General features: G+C 49.4%; 1 protein-coding gene across 1 annotated transcript in view; it reads right to left on the reverse strand.

Annotated features, from left to right (window-relative positions):
• The window catches only part of TMPRSS3 (transmembrane serine protease 3), a 78351-nt gene that overhangs the window by 41476 nt on the left and 14415 nt on the right, over positions 1 to 22460 (reverse strand). The window contains exons 7-8 of the mRNA XM_075333290.1: positions 17058 to 17230; positions 13677 to 13772 (exon numbers count right to left, since the gene is read on the reverse strand). Of these exons, the coding sequence (XP_075189405.1) occupies positions 13677 to 13772; positions 17058 to 17230 (269 nt within the window). The remainder of the gene's footprint in view (positions 1 to 13676; positions 13773 to 17057; positions 17231 to 22460) is intronic.

Below are 22460 nucleotides of genomic sequence, written 5' to 3' on the forward strand. Positions count from 1 at the left end.
CTGGCTGGGTGGGTACCTCCGTGCCGTGCGGCACAGCGCTGCCACTGCGCCCCTGCACCTCCACAGGCCCCATACCCGCCTGTCCACCATCCAACACCACATCACTGGGCCCCGGGATCACCAACCCCTACACACGGAGGGGCAAAACAACAACTGGCTGCTCCATACCATCACTCCCGGGTTCCCCAGCCAGAGCAGCGGTGGTGTACACTCAATCACCACAACCGTGGGTGGCGTCACGGACAATAAACTATCCCAACAACCAAACCCCTTTCACTCACGGGCGAGGAGCGCTGCTAGAGTCCCCGGGATCCTGCCCATCGCTCGAGCCACCGAGCAGCAGCAGGCCGCGGCAGCAGCGGCAGCCGGACCCGAGCAGTGGGAGAGCGCGGCGTCCCCTCCTCTGCCCGCGACAACTTGGCGTCACGAACAGGATCTTACCGCTCTGCCGTCTGGTAGAGGTGCGCCTTGTGACCGCCGGAGGTGTCCGGCCGAAAAATTTCAGAAGCCGCCATCTTTGGCGCGAAGAGTTCCCGCTCGAGCGTCTTCTCGAGTAGCAGAGGCGCGAAGGCCAAAACCCCGCCCCGATAGAGGAGGGGCCGGAAAGAAGCTAAGGGGGACGCGATGGCGGCTGGCTGCATGTGAACGCAGCTATAAAAGCAGGGACGCCAGGACTCTGCAGTCACCCTGTTCCTGGAAGGAGTTGCCAGCAGAATGTGGATGCCGTCCCGAAGCACCGTAGCCCCCACGCCGGGAACCACGGCGTGGGTGGAAATCCGGACCGCGCAGCTCTATCAAAGGCTGCAGGTCAAAATGCAGCTCCTCATGGAGGAGTGGGAGGCCGACATGGCGGACGTGATAGCGACCGTGCGGAGACGCGAGGAGGAAGCTGAGGAAGGGAGGGTGAGTGACCCACGCCCCGATGCCCTTGAAGGGCCGGTCATCGCGGCTGCGGGACCCGGTCCAAACCCTCTCGCCCTGTTACCTCCCTCGCCACCCGTCTCGGAAGCTGTGACCCCACCACTAGGCCCGCTGCCACCGCAACCGGTAGCGATACCCAGCATGCCCGCCCCGGCGGGCCGACCTGTAGCCGGAGCCCGTAACAAGTCGGAGGTGCTGCCATGGAAGGCCCCGAAATCTGCACCGGAGGCAGCCCCTGAGAAGTCCCCCGAGCCGGAGCTGATGACCCATTCCGAGCCGAAGGCCCAGCCGCGGAAAGCCCCTGTGCCCATCCCCCACACCTCGGCTGAGGTTGCGCTGGGTTGTCGCTGCAAGGCGGCGCCCAAGGCCAAGACGCCGCGGGACCTGCCGCCCAGATCCCTGACAGTGGGCAGCGTCCAGAATGTCCCGCGGGGCCCGACCCGTGCGCCGGAGCTCGCAGCAGCACCGTATTGTGACAGGGAGCCGGTACCGCTGGGCCCGGAGATCGGTGAGAGGGAAAATAAGAAAGCGGAATTGGTGGCCCGTGCAATCCGGGAGAAGGAGAACCTCCGCAAGGCGACGTTCCGTGTCCGGGGCCCGTTGTATGAAGGACAGGTGAGGCGGTTTGATGTCCACCGGGGCTATGGGTTTATCTATGAACCGGGCCTGGAGGCCGAAGTGTTTATAGCCCGGCGGGACGTGAATGCCCACCTGCCCGAGGAGCACCCTGGCCGTAACCTGATGCCGGGTGACATCGTGAAGTATACCCGGCACTGTGGAGAGAGGGGGTGGTTCGCCCTAGATGCGAAGCTGAGGGGCAGCCAGGAGAGCCGTGTGAGTTCTGCACCCCCTCCCTCAGATGAAGCCGACGACTTGGAGTAGGGCAGCGGAGCACCGTTGTCCAGTCCCCGTTGGGACCACCACTGTGTTTGTTTGAAAAATGATGATAAGTAAATAGAACCGACAGTCACCTGATTTGCACCGTGATTGGGAAAACCGGCCGTTGCCGGCACCGTTGTCCCCGTGGGGACCGTTTAAAAAGTTGCATAAGGGACTCCTTATGGACAAGCCCGTGAACTTGCAGGGCAACCACAAACGTTAAGTGGGTTGTAAATAAAAATCTGTTGTTGCAGCTACCGTTACCGCCTCCGGAGAGTCAGGTTGGAGGGAGGGCCCGCAGTAGAGCAGGCTGGGGCCCAGCCACCACAGGAACCGGTGGCTACCCTCTGGAGGGGAAGGACAGATCCCGCTCGGGTAACTTGTGCTGGACTGGGGTCAAGGGGTGCTGCCTGGGTTTTAGGGGCATCATCAGGGCCAGGTTACTTGGGTGGGAGAGAGCGGAGCCGCAACTGTTAAAATGTTTGCAACGTTTAAGTACCGAACCTCCCGATGTGAGATGATGTCATAAGTTGTATTATGTTTACCTTTTTACATATTTTTCAGAAAAACAAAAGGAAAATAAAACCGGTGTTGGACGGGCAGCCCGAGGACAGTCTGCGTTTTGCTAAGGGGGAATGTGACGCCCTGGGCAAGCCAGGGGTCACAGGTCATAACACCACACGCACCCCACATTCCCTGCAGGTACACACAAGGTCAAAACTAAAATCCTTGTTGCCTTCCTCCAGGAGCTGATGTCCACACCAGGGGGTGGGCCAGGCGGTTGGCTCCGCCCACCGAGGAGTTCACAGCTCTGGAGGCGGGAAAACCAGGCAGTTCAGTTTAGGAGGTGAAGGAGTAAACAGTGAGAGTAAGAGGAGAGTTGAAAGTGACAGAAAGAAGCCTGAAGTTAGTCCGGGTGTGTGCCCCGGACTGAGACAGCAAGGTTGGCAGACGGCGGTGACCGTCTGCAGGCGAGACTGATTGGAGGTTGCCGAAAGGACCGTGGACGGGTGGTGACCCGGCGGTACCGGAGCGGTATACGAAGATTAGTCAGCACCAGGGCAGGGGCCTTTCGGATCCCGACAAGGCTAGGAGTCGCCATAATTTGCCAAATCCGTCAGTGAAGGGGACGACTGTCTCCCAACAACCAAGTCCCGTTTGAAGGCAACAGTCCAACCATTAAGGGGAGACACCGCCACCGCCAAGGCACCAGTTTCCCAGGGCCAGCGCCTGCGGGCAAGAGTGGAGCTCCTCCGGTTCATATCCAAGCTGGGGAGCAGGTTACCGGTGGGAACGCATCGCTACCAAACAACTACACATAGGTGCAGGGAAGAGACCGTCACCGTCAACTGCAGGGGAAATCAGCACCGTAACCGTCCGAGGGACCCGTCCAACCAGCCGTTTGTTTACCGAGAACTGTGTCGTGTTTACTGGCTGGGTGGGTACCTCCGTGCCGTGCGGCACCGCGCTGCCACTGCGCCCCTGCACCTCCACAGGCCCCATACCCGCCTGTCCACCATCCAACACCACATCACTGGGCCCCGGGATCACTAACCCCTACCTACGGAGGGGCAAAACAACAACTGGCTGCTCCATACCATCACTCCCGGGTTCCCCAGCCAGAGCAGCGGTGGTGTACACTCAATCACCACAACCGTGGGTGGCGTCACGGACAATAAACTATCCCAACAACCAAACCCCTTTCACTCACGGGCGACAAGTCCACCAGCAGTATAGTGAGTGCAGCTCTGAAGTATAATACAGGAGGTAACTCAGGATCAGTAATGTATATGTACACAGTGACTGCGCCAGCAGAATAGTGAGTGCAGCTCTGGAGTATAATACAGGAGGTAACTCAGGAGCAGTACAAGATAAGTAATGTATGTACAAAGTGACTACACCAGCAGAATAGTGAGTGCAGCTCTGGAGTATAATAGAGGATATAACTCAGGATCAGAACAGGATCAGTAATGTAATGTATGTACACAGTGACTGCACCAGCAGAATAGTGAGTACAGCTCTGGAGTATAATACAGGAGGTAACTCAGGATCAGTAATGTAATGTATGTACACAGTGACTGTGTGACGCCCTGGACTAGCCAGGTAGTCACAGACATAACACCATACACACCCCCTTCCCTGGATAGTAACACAAGTCAAACAAAACCTTTGTTGCCTCCCTCCAGGGTCTGATGTCCACACCAGGTGGGGCGGAGCCAGGCAGTTGACCCCACCCACCGAGGAGTTCACAGGTCTGGAGGCGGGAGAAAGTCAGTTTTGAGTTCAGTACAGATTTGAGTAGACAGTGGAAGTGTGAAGAGGAGAAAACTGTTGGTGTCTGGGTCGGAGCCCAGACACAAACAGCAAGGTCGGCAGACGTTGGTGGCCGTCTGCAGGAGGTGGTACAAGTCAGCAAAACCGTAGGACCGGGGTTAGGCGTTGGCCCGCCGGTACCGAGCCGGGGAGCAGAGTTGTACCAAGCACAACAAGGCAGGGCCATCGGATCCGACTAGGCTAGGAGCAGCCGACAACGGTCAAATCCGAGAGTGACCGGAACTCCAGGGGTTTCCTAACAACCAAGACCCGACAGAAGGCAACCGCCCACACCGTGAGGATAGACAGCCACCGCCACAGGCTAGAGATCCAAGGGCCAGCGCCTGCAGGCAAAACGGGCTCCTTCGGTACATGTACGCCGGGGAGCGGACTACTGGTGCAGGAGTCAGAACATTCTAACAAGGTGCAGGGAAAGACAGCCACCATCAACCTGTCCGGGGAGAGCAAAGACACTGCAGCCGGCTGCGGGACCCGTCCATCCGGCCGTTTAGTTTACCAGAGACTCTATGCATCTGTGTCTGAGTGAGTACAACAGTGCCATCTGGCATCACGCCGCGCTGCCCCTGCAACCCTGCACCCCGGCCATCCTGCCTCCCCGTACCGCCACCGGGCCCCGGGATCACCAACCCCTGCCGATAGAGGGGACAACATCCTAGCTGCTCCCTACCATCGCTCCCGGGATCCCCGTCACCAGCAGCGGTGGTGCCCCATAATCACCATGACCCGTGGGTGGCGTCACAAACTATCTCCCAAAACAAACCACCCCCTTTTCACTCGTGGGCGAGGAGCGCTGCTCGAGTCCCCGGGTCCGGCCCACCGCTCGAGCCACCGAGCAGCAGCAGCAGCAGCCCCGGACCCGAGCGTAGCGGGCGCGGCCCCTCCGCCCGCGACAACTTGGCGCTGTGAACAGGATAGAACCGATCTACCTACCGGTAGAAGTGCGCCTTGCAGTCCCCGCCGGCAGCGTCCGGCCAAAAAATTTGAAGTTCCGCCATCTTTGGCGCGAAGATTTCCCGCTGAGCGTCTTCCCCGAGCAGGGAAGGCGCGAAAGTGAAGCCCCGCCCCCAGCAGAAGGAAGTGCTGGAAAGAACCAAGGGGGGGCGAGTGCAGGTGTACCTGATGTAACCGAAGGTATAAAGAGCAGGGACACTAGGACTCTGCTACATATCTGGTTCCTGGAAGCACAAGCGCCAGTATGTGCGTCCCGTCCGGCAAGGCTGAAATCCCGGAGCCCACGCCAGGAACAGCGGTGTGGGTGGAGGCCCGGACCGCGCAAATGTGCTGCCGCCTGCAGGCTCAAGTCCGATTCCTAATGGAGAGATGGGTGGCTGAAATGGAGGAAGTAGCGGCAGCCGTGCGGAGACGCGAGGTGGAGACAGTGCTGGAGGAGCGGGTAAGAGACCCACGCCCCTGTGTCCTTGAAGGACCGGTTGCTGCAGCCGAGGCACCCAGTCTGCGTCCGTTAACCCTGCTGCCTCCCCCGCCATCTGCACCGGTTATTGCTGCCCCGCCACTAGGCCCGCTGCCCCCAACATCGGTAGCGGAGTTCAGCCCGTCCGCCCTGGAGGACCAGCCTGTTGGCGTTGTCCGTGAACGACCCGTGTGTCGCCCTGGGCAAGCCAGGGGACACAGGTCACAACACCACCACACCCCACACTCCAGGTAGGCACACCTGCTAACCAGAAATCCTTGTTGCCTTGCTCCAGGAGTCGGTTGATGCACACCAGGGGGTGGGCCAGGCGGTTGGCTCCGCCCACCAAGGAGCTCACAACTCTGGAGGCAGGAAGTAACCAGGCAGTTAGAGTCCAGGGAGAGTCGAGTGAGGGAGGAGGAAGTGGAAGGAGTGAGGAATAGCCCAGGCAGGGGCTAGAGTAAACAGAGAAGTGAAAGTGGTGAAAGTAAGGAAAGTAGCAAAGGAGAAGAGTAAGCAAAGTGACAGAAGGAAAGAAAGCCTGAGAGCCCCGCTTTGTGTAGGGCCAGAACAGCAAGGTCAGCGACGGCGGTGACTGTTTGGAGGGGGACAGTTTGGAAGTTCCTGGAAGGACCCCGTTGGCTGTGTGCCCGGTGGTCTGGAGCAGTGTTCCGAAGGACAGTCAGCACCAGGGCAGGGGCCTCTCGGACCCCGGCAAGGCTAGGAGCCGCCAGATTTGCCAAATCCGTCAGTGACGGGGACGCAGATCCCCCAGCAACCAAGTCCCGATTGACGGCAACAGCCCGACCATTACCGGGGAGATACTGCCACCGCCAAGGCACAAGTTTCCCCAGGGCCAGCGCCTGCGGGCAAAGTGTAGAGCTCCTCCGGCCCAGATTGCAGTCGGGGAGCGGGTAACCGGAGGGAATCCACCGCTACCATCAGACAACATAGGTGCAAGGAAGAGAAACGTCACCGTTACCTACCGGGAGTGCAGGTGCAGCCGTCTGTGGGACCGTCCTACCAGCCGTTGGTTTACCGTACAAACTGTGTCCGTGTGTCAGGCTGAGTGAGTACCATAGTGCCGCAAGGCACAGCGCTGCCCCCGCGTCCCTGCGCCCTCCAGGCCCTACACTTCACATCTCATCACCGGGCCCCGGGATCACCAACCCCTACCCACGGAGGGGCAACACAACACCTGGCTGCTCCGCATCACCATCCCCGGGACCCCCACACTGAGCAGCGGTGGTGCAATCACCACAACCGTGGGTGGCGTCACGAACTATAGCAATCCCCACACCCAACAAACACCCCCTTTCACTCACGGGCGAGGAGTGTCGCTCGAGACACCCCGGGATCCGGCCCACGGCTCGAGCCACCAGGAGCAACTGCCGGACCCGAGCAGAAGGGGTGAGCGCGGTGTGCTGACACCCTCCTCCCCGCCCGCGACAACTTGGCGTCACGAACAGGATCTTACCGCTCTGCCGTCTGGTAGAGGTGCGCCTTGTTACCCCCGGAGGTATCCGGCAGAAAAATTTCAGAAGCCGCCATCTTTGGCGCGAAAAGTTCCCGCTCGAGCGTCTTCTCGAGCAGTAGAGGCGCGAAGGCCAAAACCCCGCCCCGAGAGAGGAGGGGCCGGAAAGAGCTAAGGGGGACGCGATGGCGGCTGGCCGCATGTAAGCGCGGCTATGGAAGCAGGGACGCCAGGACCCTGCGGCCATTGACTGGTTCCTGGAAGAGGCCGCTGCTAAAGATGCTGAGTCCGACCAGCAACACCGTGGTCCCCGCGCCTGGCATTGCAGCGCGGGTGGAAGTCCGGACCGTCCAGCTAAGCAGCCGTCTGCAGGTCCGCATGCAGCTCCTCATGGAGGAGTGGGAGGCCGACATGGTGGAAGTGGTGGCGGCCATACGGAGACGCGAGACGGAGGGAGTCTTGGAAGGGAGGGTAAGTGACCCACGCCCCTGTGCCCCTAGTGGGTCGGTCATCGCGGCTGAGGGACCCGGTCCATACCCGCTCGCCCTGCTACCTCCCCCGCTACCCGTGTTGGCTGCTGCTGCCCCGCCACTAGGCCCGCTACCACCACCACCGGTAGCGGTACCCTGCCAATCCGCCCAGGCGGACAGACCTGCAGCAGAAGATCGTGACCACCCTGATCCGCTTCAATGGAAGGAGCCGGAGGCTGAGGCCGTCAGCAAAGATGCACCGGAGGCACGGCGGGGATGCAGCTGCCAGGAGGCAGAGCAGGCCATGTCACAGCGGGGTCCCTTATTACTGAAGGTGCTGGTCGTAGCCGACACGGAGGGACTCTGGCTGGGCCCGTCCCCCGCACACGCTGAACCGGAGCAAACAGAGAGTGCTCCCGGCTGGGAGCGACGGCAACAGCAGCTGCGCAGGGAGATCGACGCCCGAGAGGGGTGTAGAGCGGATGTGCATGCCCGCATGAATATGGAAGAAGATCGCCTGCAGCGAGCTACCATTGGGGTCCAGAGCGGTGCACCATGTGAAGGTGGCACTAGAGCCCCACGATTGAGGATGGACTGCTAAGCCGGCGGCCCTCCGCCTAAAAGTTGTCCCCGTTGGGACCAGAAGTCAGTGTGTTTAAAAGTTTGAAAAGTTGAAAATGATAAGAAAATGAAAATAACCGAAGATTTACCTGATTTGCTCTGTGATTGAACCGGCCGGAGCCGGCACCGTTGTCCCCGTGGAGACCGTTTAAAAAGGCATGGGAACTATCCATGGACAAGCCCGTGAACTAGCAGGGCACCACAAACGTTAAGTGGCTTGTAAATATGTTGGGTACCGTTACCGTTTCCGCAATACCGCCTCCGGAGAGGCAGGTTGGAGGGAGGGCCCTGAGCAGAGCAGGCCAGGGCCCAGCCACCAAAGGAACCGGTGGCCACCCTCTGGAGGGGAAGGACAGATCCCGCTCGGGTGACTTGTGCTGGACTGTGGGTCAAGGGGTGCTGCCTGGGTTTTAGGGGCAGCATCAGGGCCAGGTTGCTTGGGTGGGAGAGAGCGGAAACCGTGACCGTATACCGTTGCAACGTTTAAGTAAATGTGCCTCCCGTCTTGGGAAGAGTTTATGATTAAAAATGTTATTGATGTTTGATTAACCCTTGTTATCCCCTTTTACAGAAAAATAAAACCGGTGTAGGACGGCAGCCCGCGGACGGTCTGCATTTTGCTAAGGGGGAATGTGTCGCCCTGGGCAAGCCAGGGGACACAGGTCACAACACCACCACACCCCACACTCCAGGTAGGCACACCTGCTAACCAGAAATCCTTGTTGCCTTGCTCCAGGAGTCGGTTGATGCACACCAGGGGGTGGGCCAGGCGGTTGGCTCCGCCCACCAAGGAGCTCACAACTCTGGAGGCAGGAAGTAACCAGGCAGTTAGAGTCCAGGGAGAGTCGAGTGAGGGAGGAGGAAGTGGAAGGAGTGAGGAATAGCCCAGGCAGGGGCTAGAGTAAACAGAGAAGTGAAAGTGGTGAAAGTAAGGAAAGTAGCAAAGGAGAAGAGTAAGCAAAGTGACAGAAGGAAAGAAAGCCTGAGAGCCCCGCTTTGTGTAGGGCCAGAACAGCAAGGTCAGCGACGGCGGTGACTGTTTGGAGGGGGACAGTTTGGAAGTTCCTGGAAGGACCCCGTTGGCTGTGTGCCCGGTGGTCTGGAGCAGTGTTCCGAAGGACAGTCAGCACCAGGGCAGGGGCCTCTCGGACCCCGGCAAGGCTAGGAGCCGCCAGATTTGCCAAATCCGTCAGTGACGGGGACGCAGATCCCCCAGCAACCAAGTCCCGATTGACGGCAACAGCCCGACCATTACCGGGGAGACACCGCCACCGCCAAGGCACAAGTTTCCCCAGGGCCAGCGCCTGCGGGCAAAGTGTAGAGCTCCTCCGGCCCAGATTGCAGTCGGGGAGCGGGTAACCGGAGGGAATCCACCGCTACCATCAGACAACGTCACCGTTACCTACCGGGAGTGCAGGTGCAGCCGTCTGTGGGACCGTCCTACCAGCCGTTGGTTTACCGTACAAACTGTGTCCGTGTGTCAGGCTGAGTGAGTACCATAGTGCCGCAAGGCACAGCGCTGCCCCCGCGTCCCTGCGCCCTCCAGGCCCTACACTTCACATCTCATCACCGGGCCCCGGGATCACCAACCCCTACACACGGAGGGGCAACACAACACCTGGCTGCTCCGCATCACCATCCCCGGGACCCCCACACTGAGCAGCGGTGGTGCAATCACCACAACCGTGGGTGGCGTCACGAACTATAGCAATCCCCACACCCAACAAACACCCCCTTTCACTCACGGGCGAGGAGTGTCGCTCGAGACACCCCGGGATCCGGCCCACGGCTTGAGCCACCAGGAGCAACTGCCGGACCCGAGCAGAAGGGGTGAGCGCGGTGTGCTGACACCCTCCTCCCCGCCCGCGACACCCGCACCGCTCCCGCTGCCATGGAAGATCCCGCGGGAGGTGCCCATCCGCGAAAAGAAGCCTTCGGCCCCGGAAGTGGCCGCACCCAAGACAGTCCCAGCTACGGCAGTCCGTCCGGCTACGGAAGAGGTGGAAGCTGTGAGCAAGAAGGCCCAGCGGGTGAGGCCTGCTGTCCCCAAACCCCACACCTCGGCTGAGGCTGCGCCGGGTCACCGCTGCAAAGCAGCACCCCAGGCCGCGTCACCGCAGGACCCCGCAAAGAGAGTACCGGTCGTGGCCGGCGTGGGAGAGGTCCAGCGGGGCCTGACCCGTGCGCAGGGGCACGCAAACGCCCCCTACTGGGACAGGCAGCCGAACCCGCTGGGCCGCGAGATTGCCGCCCGAGAGCAGCAGAGGTCCGAAGTGCTGGCTCGCACCATAAGAGAAAAGGACAATCTGCGCAATGCCACTTTCCGGGTGCGGGGCCCGATCCACGAGGGCCAGGTCAGGCGGTTTGACCCTCAGCAGAGATATGGCTTCGTCTATGAACCTGGCCTGGAGGCCGAGATATTTGTGGCTCGCCGGAATGTGGACTCCCATTTGCCAACGTGCCACCCTGGTCGTGACCTACACCCGACATTGCGGGGAGAGGGGCTGGTTTGACCTAGACGTGAAGCAGAGGGAAGGCCGCGGTGTCCAGATGCGGTCCCGGTCCCCTCCCCTACCGTGCCGTCCGGATGTCGAGTTGGAGGAGGCGTATGAGGAGGGCGACCTCAAATAATGGCAGCGGTCCTCCGTTTCAATCCAGTTGTCCCCGTTGGGACCCTCAGTACTTTGTTCCTGTTTTCAAGTTTCTGAATGAATGAATATTAATCATCCGAGTTTGTAACCTGATTTTCAACAAGTTGATTTTACCATCAGTTGCAAATAAGTTGTCCCCGTAGGGACTTTATGTGTTTCCACTAGCCCTTTCAGAGACAAGGCCGAGAACTTGCAGGCCAACCACGAACTTGTGGTCTTGTAAATAATTTGTGGGCTGTGTTCCGTTGCCGCCTCCGGAGAGGCAGATTGGAGGAAGGACCCGCAGCAGAGCAGGCTGGGGTCCGGTCACCACCAGGACCGGTAACCATCCTCCGGGAGGCAGGGGTCACCCTGGACATGGGGCCCCCTGAAGTGACAGCCGGGTGCGAGACACCGTACAAATTCCCGCTTGGGTGACCTGGAACCGAGTTCCTGCTTCCGGACTGGGGAAGAGGGGTGCTGCCCATTTCTTAGGGGCAGCATCAAGGTTTAGGTTGCTTGGGTGGGGAAGCGGAGGAACATGAACCCGTCCGTTATTATTAAAAGTGTTTATACTAATGTTTGCAACGTTTAAGTGACATGCCTCCCGTAAGGGAAGATTTGAAAATGCATACTGTTCTTTGTTATTTATCTTTTACAGAAAAATAAAACCGGTGATGGACGGGCAGCCCGCGGACGGTCTGCATTTCACCAAGGGGGAATGTGAAGCCCTGGACTAGCCAGGTAGTCACAGACATAACACCACACACACCCCCTTCCCTGGATAGTAACACCAGTCAAACAAAACCCTTGTTGCCTCCCTCCAGGGTCTGATGTCCACACCAGGTGGGGTGGAGCCAGGCGGTTGGCCCCACCCACCGAGGAGTTCACAGGCCTGGAGGCGGGAGAAAGCAGTGAGTTTTGAGTTCAGTACAGATTTGAGTAGACAGTGGAAGTGTGAGGAGGAGAAAACTGTCGGTGTCTGGGTAGGGGCCCAGACACAAACAGCAAGGTCGGCAGACGGTGGTGGCCGTCTGCAGGAGGTGGTACAAGTTAGCAAAACCGCGTAGGACCGGGGTCGGGCGTTGGCCTGCCGGTACCGAGCCGGGGAGCAGAGTTGTACCAAGCACAACAAGGCAGGGCCATCGGACCCGACTAGGCTAGGAGCCGCCGACAACGGTCAAATCCTAGAGTGACCGGAACCCCAGGGGTTTCCTAACATCCAAGGCCCGACAGAAGGCAACCGCCCACACCGTGAGGATAGACAGCCACCGCCTTAGGCTAGAGATCCAAGGGCCAGTGCCTGCGGGCAAAACGGGCTCCTTCGGTACATGTACGCCGGGGAGCGGACTACCGGTGGGTAACCACAGGAGTCAGAACATTCTAACAAGGTGCAGGGAAAGACAGCCACCATCAACCTGTCCGGGGAGAGCACAACACTGCAGCCAGCTGCGGGACCCGTCCATCCGGCCGTTTGGTTTACCAGAGACTCTGTGCATCTGTGTCCGAGTGAGTACAACAGTGCCATCCGGCATCGCGCCGCGCTGCCCCTGGAACCCTGCACCCCGGCCATCCTGCCTCCCCGTACTGCCACCGGGCCCCGGGATCACCAACCCCTGCACACGGAGGGGACAACATCTAGCTGCTCCCTACCATCGCTCCCGGGATCCCCGTCACCAGCTGCGGTGGTGCCCATTATCACCACGACCCGTGGGTGGCGTCACGAACTATCTCCCAAAACAAACCACCCCTTTTCACTCGTGGGCGAGGAGCGCTGCTCGAGTCCCCGGGTCCGGCCCACCGCTCGAGCCACCGAGCAGCAGTAGCAGCAGCCCCGGACCTGAGCGTAGCGAGCGCGGCCCCTCTGCCCGCGACAACTGCACGAGCAGAATAGTGAGTGCAGCTCTGGAGTATAATACAGGAGGTAACTCAGGATCACTACTGGATTACTAATATCCCATATATACATAGTGGCAGCATTTTATGTAGGAGGGAATGCACAGTAATTATTGGGATATGAATTCTTAGCTGTATTTATCCACATAGTATATTTCTACTTGTACTTCGGGTAATGCACCTAATTCTCCGTGTTCTCAGCAGCGATTCTTTAAAGGTTTATTACAGAAAATTATAGTTTATCACTAAGTTATGCCATTACTATGTGATCTGTGGGGTCTGAGCCCTCCCCGATTCTAAGAACGAGGGGCCATGGAGCTGGATTTTACTGCACAGATGGACTCCAAGTCACCCATAAAAAAATTCATACAAATAATACCACTGTATAAAGCCCAAATAATGCCGCCACACCATGACAACTATCATTACCACTGTAGTGACGCAATCATGTGTCCATATTATCACTGAATAAATCACTATACAACCACCAATATTAACAGTGATTTTAATTATACAAGTCGCAAATAATACCGCTATACTCTGAGTATTACATTACCACGAGAGTGAGGCAATAATACAGCCATACTGTTACTGAATAAAAACCACCTCACAAAGACCAATATTAATAATGATACCACTCCACAAGACGCAAATAATACCGCCACATCATGAGCATTATACCAATAACCCTGGATAGTGCCTATATAATATAACTATGGTGTTAGTGAAAATATTAGTTTATGAACAGTAATATTAAAAATAATTCTACTATACAAGCCCAAATAATGCCGCCACACTATGACATGACTACTAAATAAATAATTCCTGTCTATAATTTGTTTCTGGTGTTGCAGCTCAGCTCTAAGAAAAAAAATCAATGAGGCTACACTGCAATACCGCACACGACCTGTGGACGTCTGTGGCGCTGTTTTGTCAGAGTCATGTTTTTTTTTGTTTTTTGTTTTTTTTCATTCCTTACAACCTCTTTAAATGAGACACTGATTAGCGGTATGTTTTACCATGCTTATATGGTCACGTACCTCCTTCCTCCGTGGCTCCCCATCCTGATATCCAGCAGATCTTACCCTCTGGAAAATCCTCTCCATAATTTGGAAGGCAGATTGGTTGTATAAGGCCTGATAAGAGGAACACAAGTTATGTGAGAAGCTGTAATTATATGTAGAGGCCACTAGATGGCGATGTGTGACAGAATGACAGGAGTCTTCAGTGTACGGTGTTATTTATCTGCACTATGTGGATGTTGCCTGCGATTCTCGAGATCTATCTCTGCCATGTTAAGATTTACAGTTTTATTGGATCATTATCAGAGCTGTGTATATCATTGGCGCTGTGTATCCATGAAGATCTGCCGCTATTATACCCACTGCCTATTACTTTAATTTTTTTGTTCAATTGTATCTATAGGAAAACTGAAGAATAAATGTTAAAAAATAGCAGAAAAAATTAACCTATGAAGTGAATGGGACTGAGCCATATAACCACACACAACCTGTAGACAGAAAGCGCACATCTATTCTAATTCTGGACAACCCCTTTAATTAGTTTGTTAACCCCAAGTTACACTGAGCTTTCTACCATTAAGAGATGCAGCGGTCATGGCTCCTAACGGAGGATTCGTGTTATAAGACATCTGACACTAAAACTACACACCAAGATCAGTCACATATTGATATTATTAATTATTAGTGTTATTATTGTTAGTAGTAGTGGTGTTAATATTATTGTTATTTTCAATTTATCTGCAGTATTATAATTGTTACTTGCATTTTTATTAATGTTATTTTCAATATTATCATTTGTATTTTATTATTTGCATTATTATTGTTTGTATTATCATTATTATTAATTATTATTATTAATTATTATTTCCATTTGTATTTGCATTATTATTATTATTATTATTATTATTATTATTTGCAGGATTTTATTCACTATTATTATTATTATTATAATGATAATATTATCTGCTATTCTTATTAGTAGTATTACTTATTACCATTATTAGTTGTAGTATTATTTCCATTATTAATATTTATCATTATTATTATTATTTATGAAGAATGATAACAATGATAATAGCTGCTGTTAATAAAAATAATAATAATAATATTATCAGTATTATTTATTAGCATTATTAGCTGTAGTGTTATTTCCATTATTAATATTCTTTGCAGGATTATTATTATTTATAGAATTATTTTCAGTATTATTATTAATAACACTATTTGCTTATATTAATAATAATAATATTTGCTATTTGTATTATTATTATTAATAATTGTTATTTTTTTGTTATTATCAATATTATTATTATTATTATTTGCAGCATTATTAAAATTATCATTGTTAGTAGTAGTAGTAGCAGTAGTATTTCCATTATTTGCGTTATTTGCATTATTATTATTTGCAGGATTATTATTATTTTTCAAAATTACCTTTCACATTATTTATTGTTGTTGTTATTATTATTATTATCAGTATTATTTATTATCATTATTAGCTGTAGTGTTTTTTCCATTATTAATATTCTTTGCAGGATTATTATTATTTACAGAATTATTTTCAGTATTATTAATAATATTATCTTATTATTAATAATAGTATTTGCTTTTTGTATTATCATTTATTATTATTATTATTATTATTATTGCTATTTGCAGAATTATTAGAATTATCATTGTTAGTAGTAGTAATACTAGTAGTAGTAGTAGTAGTAGTAGTAGTAGTGTTTCCATTATTCGCGTTATTATGTGCATTATTATTATTTGCAGGATTATTATTATTTTTCAGGATTACTTTTCACATTATTATTATTTGTTTCTAGCATTTTTACTAGTAATATTATTTTGCAGTATTATTATTTTGTTGTTATTATTATTGTATTATTATTATTATTTCCATTATTATTATTCACAGCATTATTATTAGAATTATCACCAATATTAATATTCTTATTTGTAGTATTATTTGCGCTATTATTTGTGGCATTATTATTATTATTTGCAGGATCATTATTATTATTAATTATTATTATTATTATTATTAGCAGGATTATTTTTTCCAGGATTATTTTCAGTGTTATTATTATTTGTAGGATTATTATTTTTTTCTTAGAAAGATCAACATGATAATATAATCTAATCTAATTATAATGTCTCCAGCACCCCAGGAGATCAGCCATAATCTATAGGTAAGCTTTTGGCACCAGGTGTTCAATTTTTCTACAGCGCCCCCACAGGACAAGCTAAGCATTACACAGTTTATGAGTTTGGGTTTTTTTTCCTTTTTTTTTTAAGAATTTCTCTCTTTTGCCTAAAGCATGGATATATCAAGTCTTCTGGAATTAAAAAAAAAAGTGGACATGATCTGTTTTCCTGAGGATGCACTATACCCCCTTTGTTCATTTTTTCGCTTTCATTCTTTTTTTCTTTCCCTTTTTCCAAGATGTACAACTTGTTTTTAGCCACAAAATAGATGTATGAAGGTTTGTTTTAGCAGAACAAGTTGTACTTTTGAAGGACACCTTTTATTTTATCGCATAATATAATATAACAAATTTAAAAGAATAATTTTATCGTATTCTAATTGCTGGGAATTGGTGAAGAAAAAAAAAAAACAATTTCACAGGGTTTTTTTTGTTGTTTTTTTTTTTGTTTTTTTATGGTTTCAATTGTGCAGTAAAAATGACCCGGCAGTATGATTCTCCAGGTCGGTACCATTACAGCGAGACCAAACATGTATATTTTTTTATATTTTATAGGTTAATAAAATTGTTGTGTCGCCATTGCTTGAGACTCGGAACTTTTTCATTTTTCCTTTGATGGGCTTGTTTTTTTGGCAAGCTGTTTTTATTGATACCTTGGATTACATATGACTTTGATTGGGGTTTTTTTTTTGCATTTTTTTGGGAAAGATTGCAGTCCGAAAACATATTTTTTTAAATTTTGAAGTTCACCATATGAATAAATATTTTTACATATTTATAAGTTTATTAAATATATATATATATATATATATACATTTTTTTTATTTTTTTTTTTTATACATTTCGCTATGTACATTTAGGGGAAAGGGATCTAAACTTACTATTTAAAAAATATATATAAAAAATATTATTATTATTTTTTTTTTTTTTTTTTAAATACTGAGGAATAGTGGAAACTGACTCTGTGAGCCGCACAGTCTCCTATGCATTAAGTGTTTTTTTTTATCTTTCTGCCATCCAACCATTCCATCCAGCAGAGAATGCCATAATACTATTATGCAAATTAGCTCTGCTCCTGAGGGAAGAAAACTACCTCTTTGCTGCCACCTATTGGCAAGTCAATGTCCAACCCCCACGGAGCATTGCTTCCTATAGCAATTGGATCTCCGCAAGAAGCACCAGGTACCCCACTTACCATTAAAAGTGTAGGGTGTAGCCAGTTTAAGGAGGGCGATATCATTGGACATGGAGCTTGATTTGTATTTGCTGTGATAAATGATCTTTTCCACCAGAACTGAATTAGTCGGAAGCTCCAGAGGTTGATTCACCAGCCCGACCTGCACGCTCCATGAGTCTGGAAAATATAAGCTGCAAATCAAGGGAAAGAAGGCTCAATAAAGCAATGTGATAATAATGTTGTGTTTTATTGCTTTTTTATATATAATATTCCCTATATAGATGTAGCAGTACTTTCTGTTTAAAGAATATTATTGTTGTACTATTACATATAGATAAAGTAATGATCTATATATGCAGATTTTATATATGTGTTCCAGATAAGTAACCAACACACTTTCCTGCAAATCTTGTCTGGCTGTAAGGCAACTAGCTGAAGAAGTAACCCTCCTCCTCCTCTGATCTATTCATTGTACAATGTGGTAATGATTTTTACAATATTCCATACCTAGCTCTGCCAAATATTGATAAAGTGCTAAGATATAGAAAAAAAAATCATATTTTCTGTTCTATATGTGTCCCAGAAAAAAAAAACCTTAATTCTTGCTGTTGGGAAACTGGCTGCAGCAGTAGCCCTATCCACTAGGAGATTTAGAATATGGTTTACACTATTGTACTAATGTGTCAGATTTAGCCAATTTTGAAATTGCAAAATATTATTTCTAAAATTCTATGAATAGAGAAAGATAATCATGATTTATGTAAGAACTTCTTTTTCTTTATGTATCCCATAAAATTAACCAACAGTTTTTTGCAAAATTTGTCTGGCTGTAAGACAACTGTCTGCAGCAGTATTCTACCTCCTCTGATGTATTAGTCTTAAAATGTGGTTGATAATGATTTTAATAATATTCCATAAACAAATGTATCAATGCTGAACTTGTAATTACAACATATTAATCAAAAAGGCATGACATACATGCATTTTTCTCCTATATGTGTTCAGATAATTAACCAGCTTACTTTTTTTGATAACTTTAGTCTGGCTGTTAGGCAACTGGCTGCAGCAGATTTAGAATATCGTTTACGCTATTGTTAAGATTTTTGTAACATTTAGCAGTGCGAATTATGAAATTATAAAATATTATTCATATAATTCCATACAAAGAAAAACAATCATGATTTCTGTGTGTAACTACTTTTTTTTCTTTATGTATCCCAGAAAATTAACACTTTTTTGGAATACTGTCTGGCTGTAAGGCAACTAGCTGCAGTTTTAGTATTTTTTAAAATGTGGTTTCTGATGATTATTATAATATTCCATACCCTAATGTATCAATGCTAAATTTGGAATTACAACATATTAATCAAAAAGGTGTGACATATATGTTTATTCCTCCTATATGTGTCCAGATAATTAACTAGCTCACTTTTTTGCTAACTTTATTCTGGCTCTAAGGCAACTAGCTGCAGCAGATTTTAAATATGGTTTACACTACTGTGATAATATGTGTCAGATTTAGCATTGCCAATTATGTAATTACAAACTATTATTGATACAGTTCTATACATAGGGGAAAAAAAATCATGATTTATGTATGTAACACTTTTTTGCCTACTTTTTCTGGCTGTAAGGCAACTGGCTGCAGCAGTATTCCACCTCATCTGATCTATTAGTTTTAAAATGTGGTTGATAATGATTTTAAATTATATTCCATAAACAAATGTACCAGTGTTGAATTTGTAATTACAACATATTAATGAAAAAGGCATGACATTTGTTTATTTCTCCTATATGTGTCCAGAAAATTAACCAGCTCACTTTTTTGCTAACTTTAGCCTGGCTGTAAGGCAACTGACTGCAGCAGTAGTTCTCCTCCACTGATCAATCAGTTTTAGAGCATGCTTTATACAGTGCCAAACTTATAATTACAATTAGTGATGGCCGGATCTGGACTGTAAAAGTTCGGATCCACGCAGTTTCAAAAGTATCCTGGTGCCGAACCCAAGCCCGAAGTTCTCCGATCCGGTATGATGCAGTAGTGATGCAATTTTTTTTGCCAGGAGGTGTAGACTGGGTGCAGGAATATGGAGTAAAAATGTAAGTAGTTTTCTGTTAGGAGATGCAGGTCTATAAACTCAGTGACCTCACCTCAGGTGAGGTCACTGAGTTCAATGAGGTTACCTGCGATCACAGGTGAAGCACCGTGGGAACCTCCAGCTGTGACCACACGTAACCTGTATGACGTCACCGCTCATCGCGCAGCTCAGTCTCTGCCTGAAGCTCACAGAGGGTGGTTAGTCTATGGCTTTGCCTTCAGACATAACAGCTTGAATCGTCATGGGACCTCTTGTGGATTACGTCATACATGGGTGGTTTTGGCCCTCATCTTCCGATCTATCAATTTTAAGATTTGGTTCATGACAATTTTATAAAAATTCTCTACTCAGATTTGTTGAAAATGTAGTAATTACGAAACATTATTGATATCATTAACCCCTTTGCTTCTTTCAGTCTGGCGGTAAGGCAACCAGCTGCAGCAGTTACCCTTTTCAACTGCTCTATATGTAATTGGAGACCGGAAATACTAAACTCTACCCTTAGACTATATTTCACCTGTCAGATATGAATGGAATGAATCAGGCAGAAATTAACCCTGTGTGTACAAGACAGGATCTTGCAGCCTTCGTGCTGGCGGTTTTAGCTTTACGATGATGTACTTCAATCAGAATGACTTGTCTGCAATAAGAGGCTTATTTCCCCCATTTTCTTAGATCTATTACTGCATGCATTAGTAGATGCTTTGCGTTTGGGGGGCGTCCTCCATCACGGTGGATCCAGTGATCGTCAGTAAACTCGCAGCGCATTACAACAACGGTGACATAAATATTAATTCTGCCCTTTATAGAACAAGGAGCTTTCAATGAGCGGCGGCTGGAAGTGTAAGATACCGAGAGACATGAGAGTCCTCCGCGCAGTCGTCTCGGTCGTCTCAGATAAGCCTCCGATGACATTTCAATTAAAGCAAAGGATTCTTATTAAAGTTTTCTAGCTATAATCTGTATATCCGGAGCTTTGGGAGAGGAGCGGGGGGAGGGGAACTGGTGACGGGGGCGAGATTAGGTGTTACACATTCTCCTTCTCTGGAGATGACGGTTCTGGTAAATACTTGCTTCTCCATTAAAATAACTGGAGCATCTTTTCTTAGGCTTCTCTTCTGCATTGCACCTCTGTTAATCCTCCTGTAAATCCCTACATGATGCTTCCTGGAAGTGTCACTGGGTATTGCCATTCCCCTTGTCGTATAGGAGGTGACGCATCTCCAATTTACAAGGGGAAGACTAAATAGTCTCAGTGGTTCATGTCTGCACCATTTTCAACATCTGCCTTTGTCCCTTCTAAAAAGGAGATACATCTAAAACATTGCAGAAAGCTTTATACCTCACAGAAAGCAGAGAAAAGGTCATAAATAACTGGATTACTGATATTAAAGAATATTTGGAATGAAAACCTCTGATTATAAAGTGCCGGGTGTCACATGATAGTTATTCTGCTCTCTGATGTTCTGTTGATATCCACTGTGATACTAGGGGGCGCCATAACAAGTATGTAACACCAGGGGGCACCATAACAAGAATATAACACCAGGGGGCGCCATAACAAGTATGTAACACCAGGGGGCACCATAACAAGTATATAACACCAGGGGGCGCCATAACAAGTATGTAACACCAGGGGGCACTATAACAAGTATGTAACACCAGGGGGCGCCATAACAAGTATATAACACCAGGGGGCACTATAACAAGTATGTAACACCAGGGGGTGCCATAACAAGTATGTAACACCAGGGGGCGCTATAACAAGTATGTAACACCAGGGGGCACCATAACAAGTATGTAACACCAGGGGGTGCCATTACAAGTATGTAACACCAGGGGGCTCTATAACAAGTATGTAACACCAGGGGGCACCATAACAAGTATATAACACCAGGGGGCGCCATAACAAGTATGTAACACCAGGGGGCGCCATAACAAGAATGTAACACCAGGCGGAGCCATAACAGGTATGTAACACCAGGGGATGCCATAACAAGTATGTAACACCAGGGGGTGCCATTGCAAGTATGTAACACCAGGGGGTGCCATAACAAGTATGTAACACCAGGGGGCACTATAACAAGTATATAACACCAGGGGGCGCCATAACAAGAATGTAACACCAGGCGGCGCCATAACAATTATGTAACACCAGGGGGCGCCATAACAGGTATGTAACACCAGGGGATGCCATAACAAGTATGTAACACCAGGGGGTGCCATTACAAGTATGTAACACCAGGGGGTGCCATTACAAGTATGTAACACCAGGGGGTGCCATAACAAGTATGTAACACCAGGGGGCGCCATAACAAGTATGTAACACCAGGGGGCGCCATAACAAGTATGTAACACCAGGGGGCGCCATAACAAGTATGTAACACCAGGGGACGCCATAACAAGTATGTAACACCAGGGGGCGCCATAACAAGTATGTAACACCAGGGGGCACTATAACAAGTATGTAACACCAGGGGGTGCCATAACAAGTATGTAACACCAGGGGGCTCTATAACAAGTATGTAACACCAGGGGGCACCATAACAAGGATGTAACACCACGGGGCGCCATAACAAGTATGTAACACCAGGGGGTGCCATTACAAGTATGTAACACCAGGGGGTGCCATTACAAATATGTAACACCAGGGGGCTCTATAACAAGTATGTAACACCAGGGGGCGCCATAACAAATATGTAACACCAGGGGGTGCCATAACAAGTATGTAACACCAGGGGGCGCCATAACAAGTATATAACACCAGGGGGCACTATAACAAGTATGTAACACCAGGGGGTGCCATAACAAGTATGTAACACCAGGGGGCTCCATAACAAGTATGTAACACCAGGGGGCTCTATAACAAGTATGTAACACCAGGGGGCACCATAACAAGTATATAATACCAGGGGGCGCCATAACAAGTATGTAACACCAGGTGGTGCCATAACAAGTATGTAACACCAGGGGGCGCCATAACAAGTATGTAACACCAGGGGGCTCCATAACAAGTGTGTAACACCAGGGGGCGCCATAACAAGTGTGTAACACCAGGGGGCGCCATAACAAGTATGTAACACCAGGGGGTCCCATAACAAGTATGTAACACCAGGGGGTGCCATAACAAGTATGTAACACCAGGGGGCGCCATAACAAGTATGTAACATCAGGGGGTGCCATAACAAGTATGTAACACCAGGGGGCGCCATAACAAGTGTGTAACACCAGGGGGTGCCATAACAAGTATGTAACACTAGGGGGTGCCATAACAAGTATGTAACACCAGGGGGTGCCATAACAATTATGTAGCTCCAGGGAG

This window comes from Anomaloglossus baeobatrachus, chromosome 2 (assembly GCF_048569485.1).
Source record: "Anomaloglossus baeobatrachus isolate aAnoBae1 chromosome 2, aAnoBae1.hap1, whole genome shotgun sequence".
NCBI lineage: Eukaryota > Metazoa > Chordata > Amphibia > Anura > Aromobatidae > Anomaloglossus > Anomaloglossus baeobatrachus.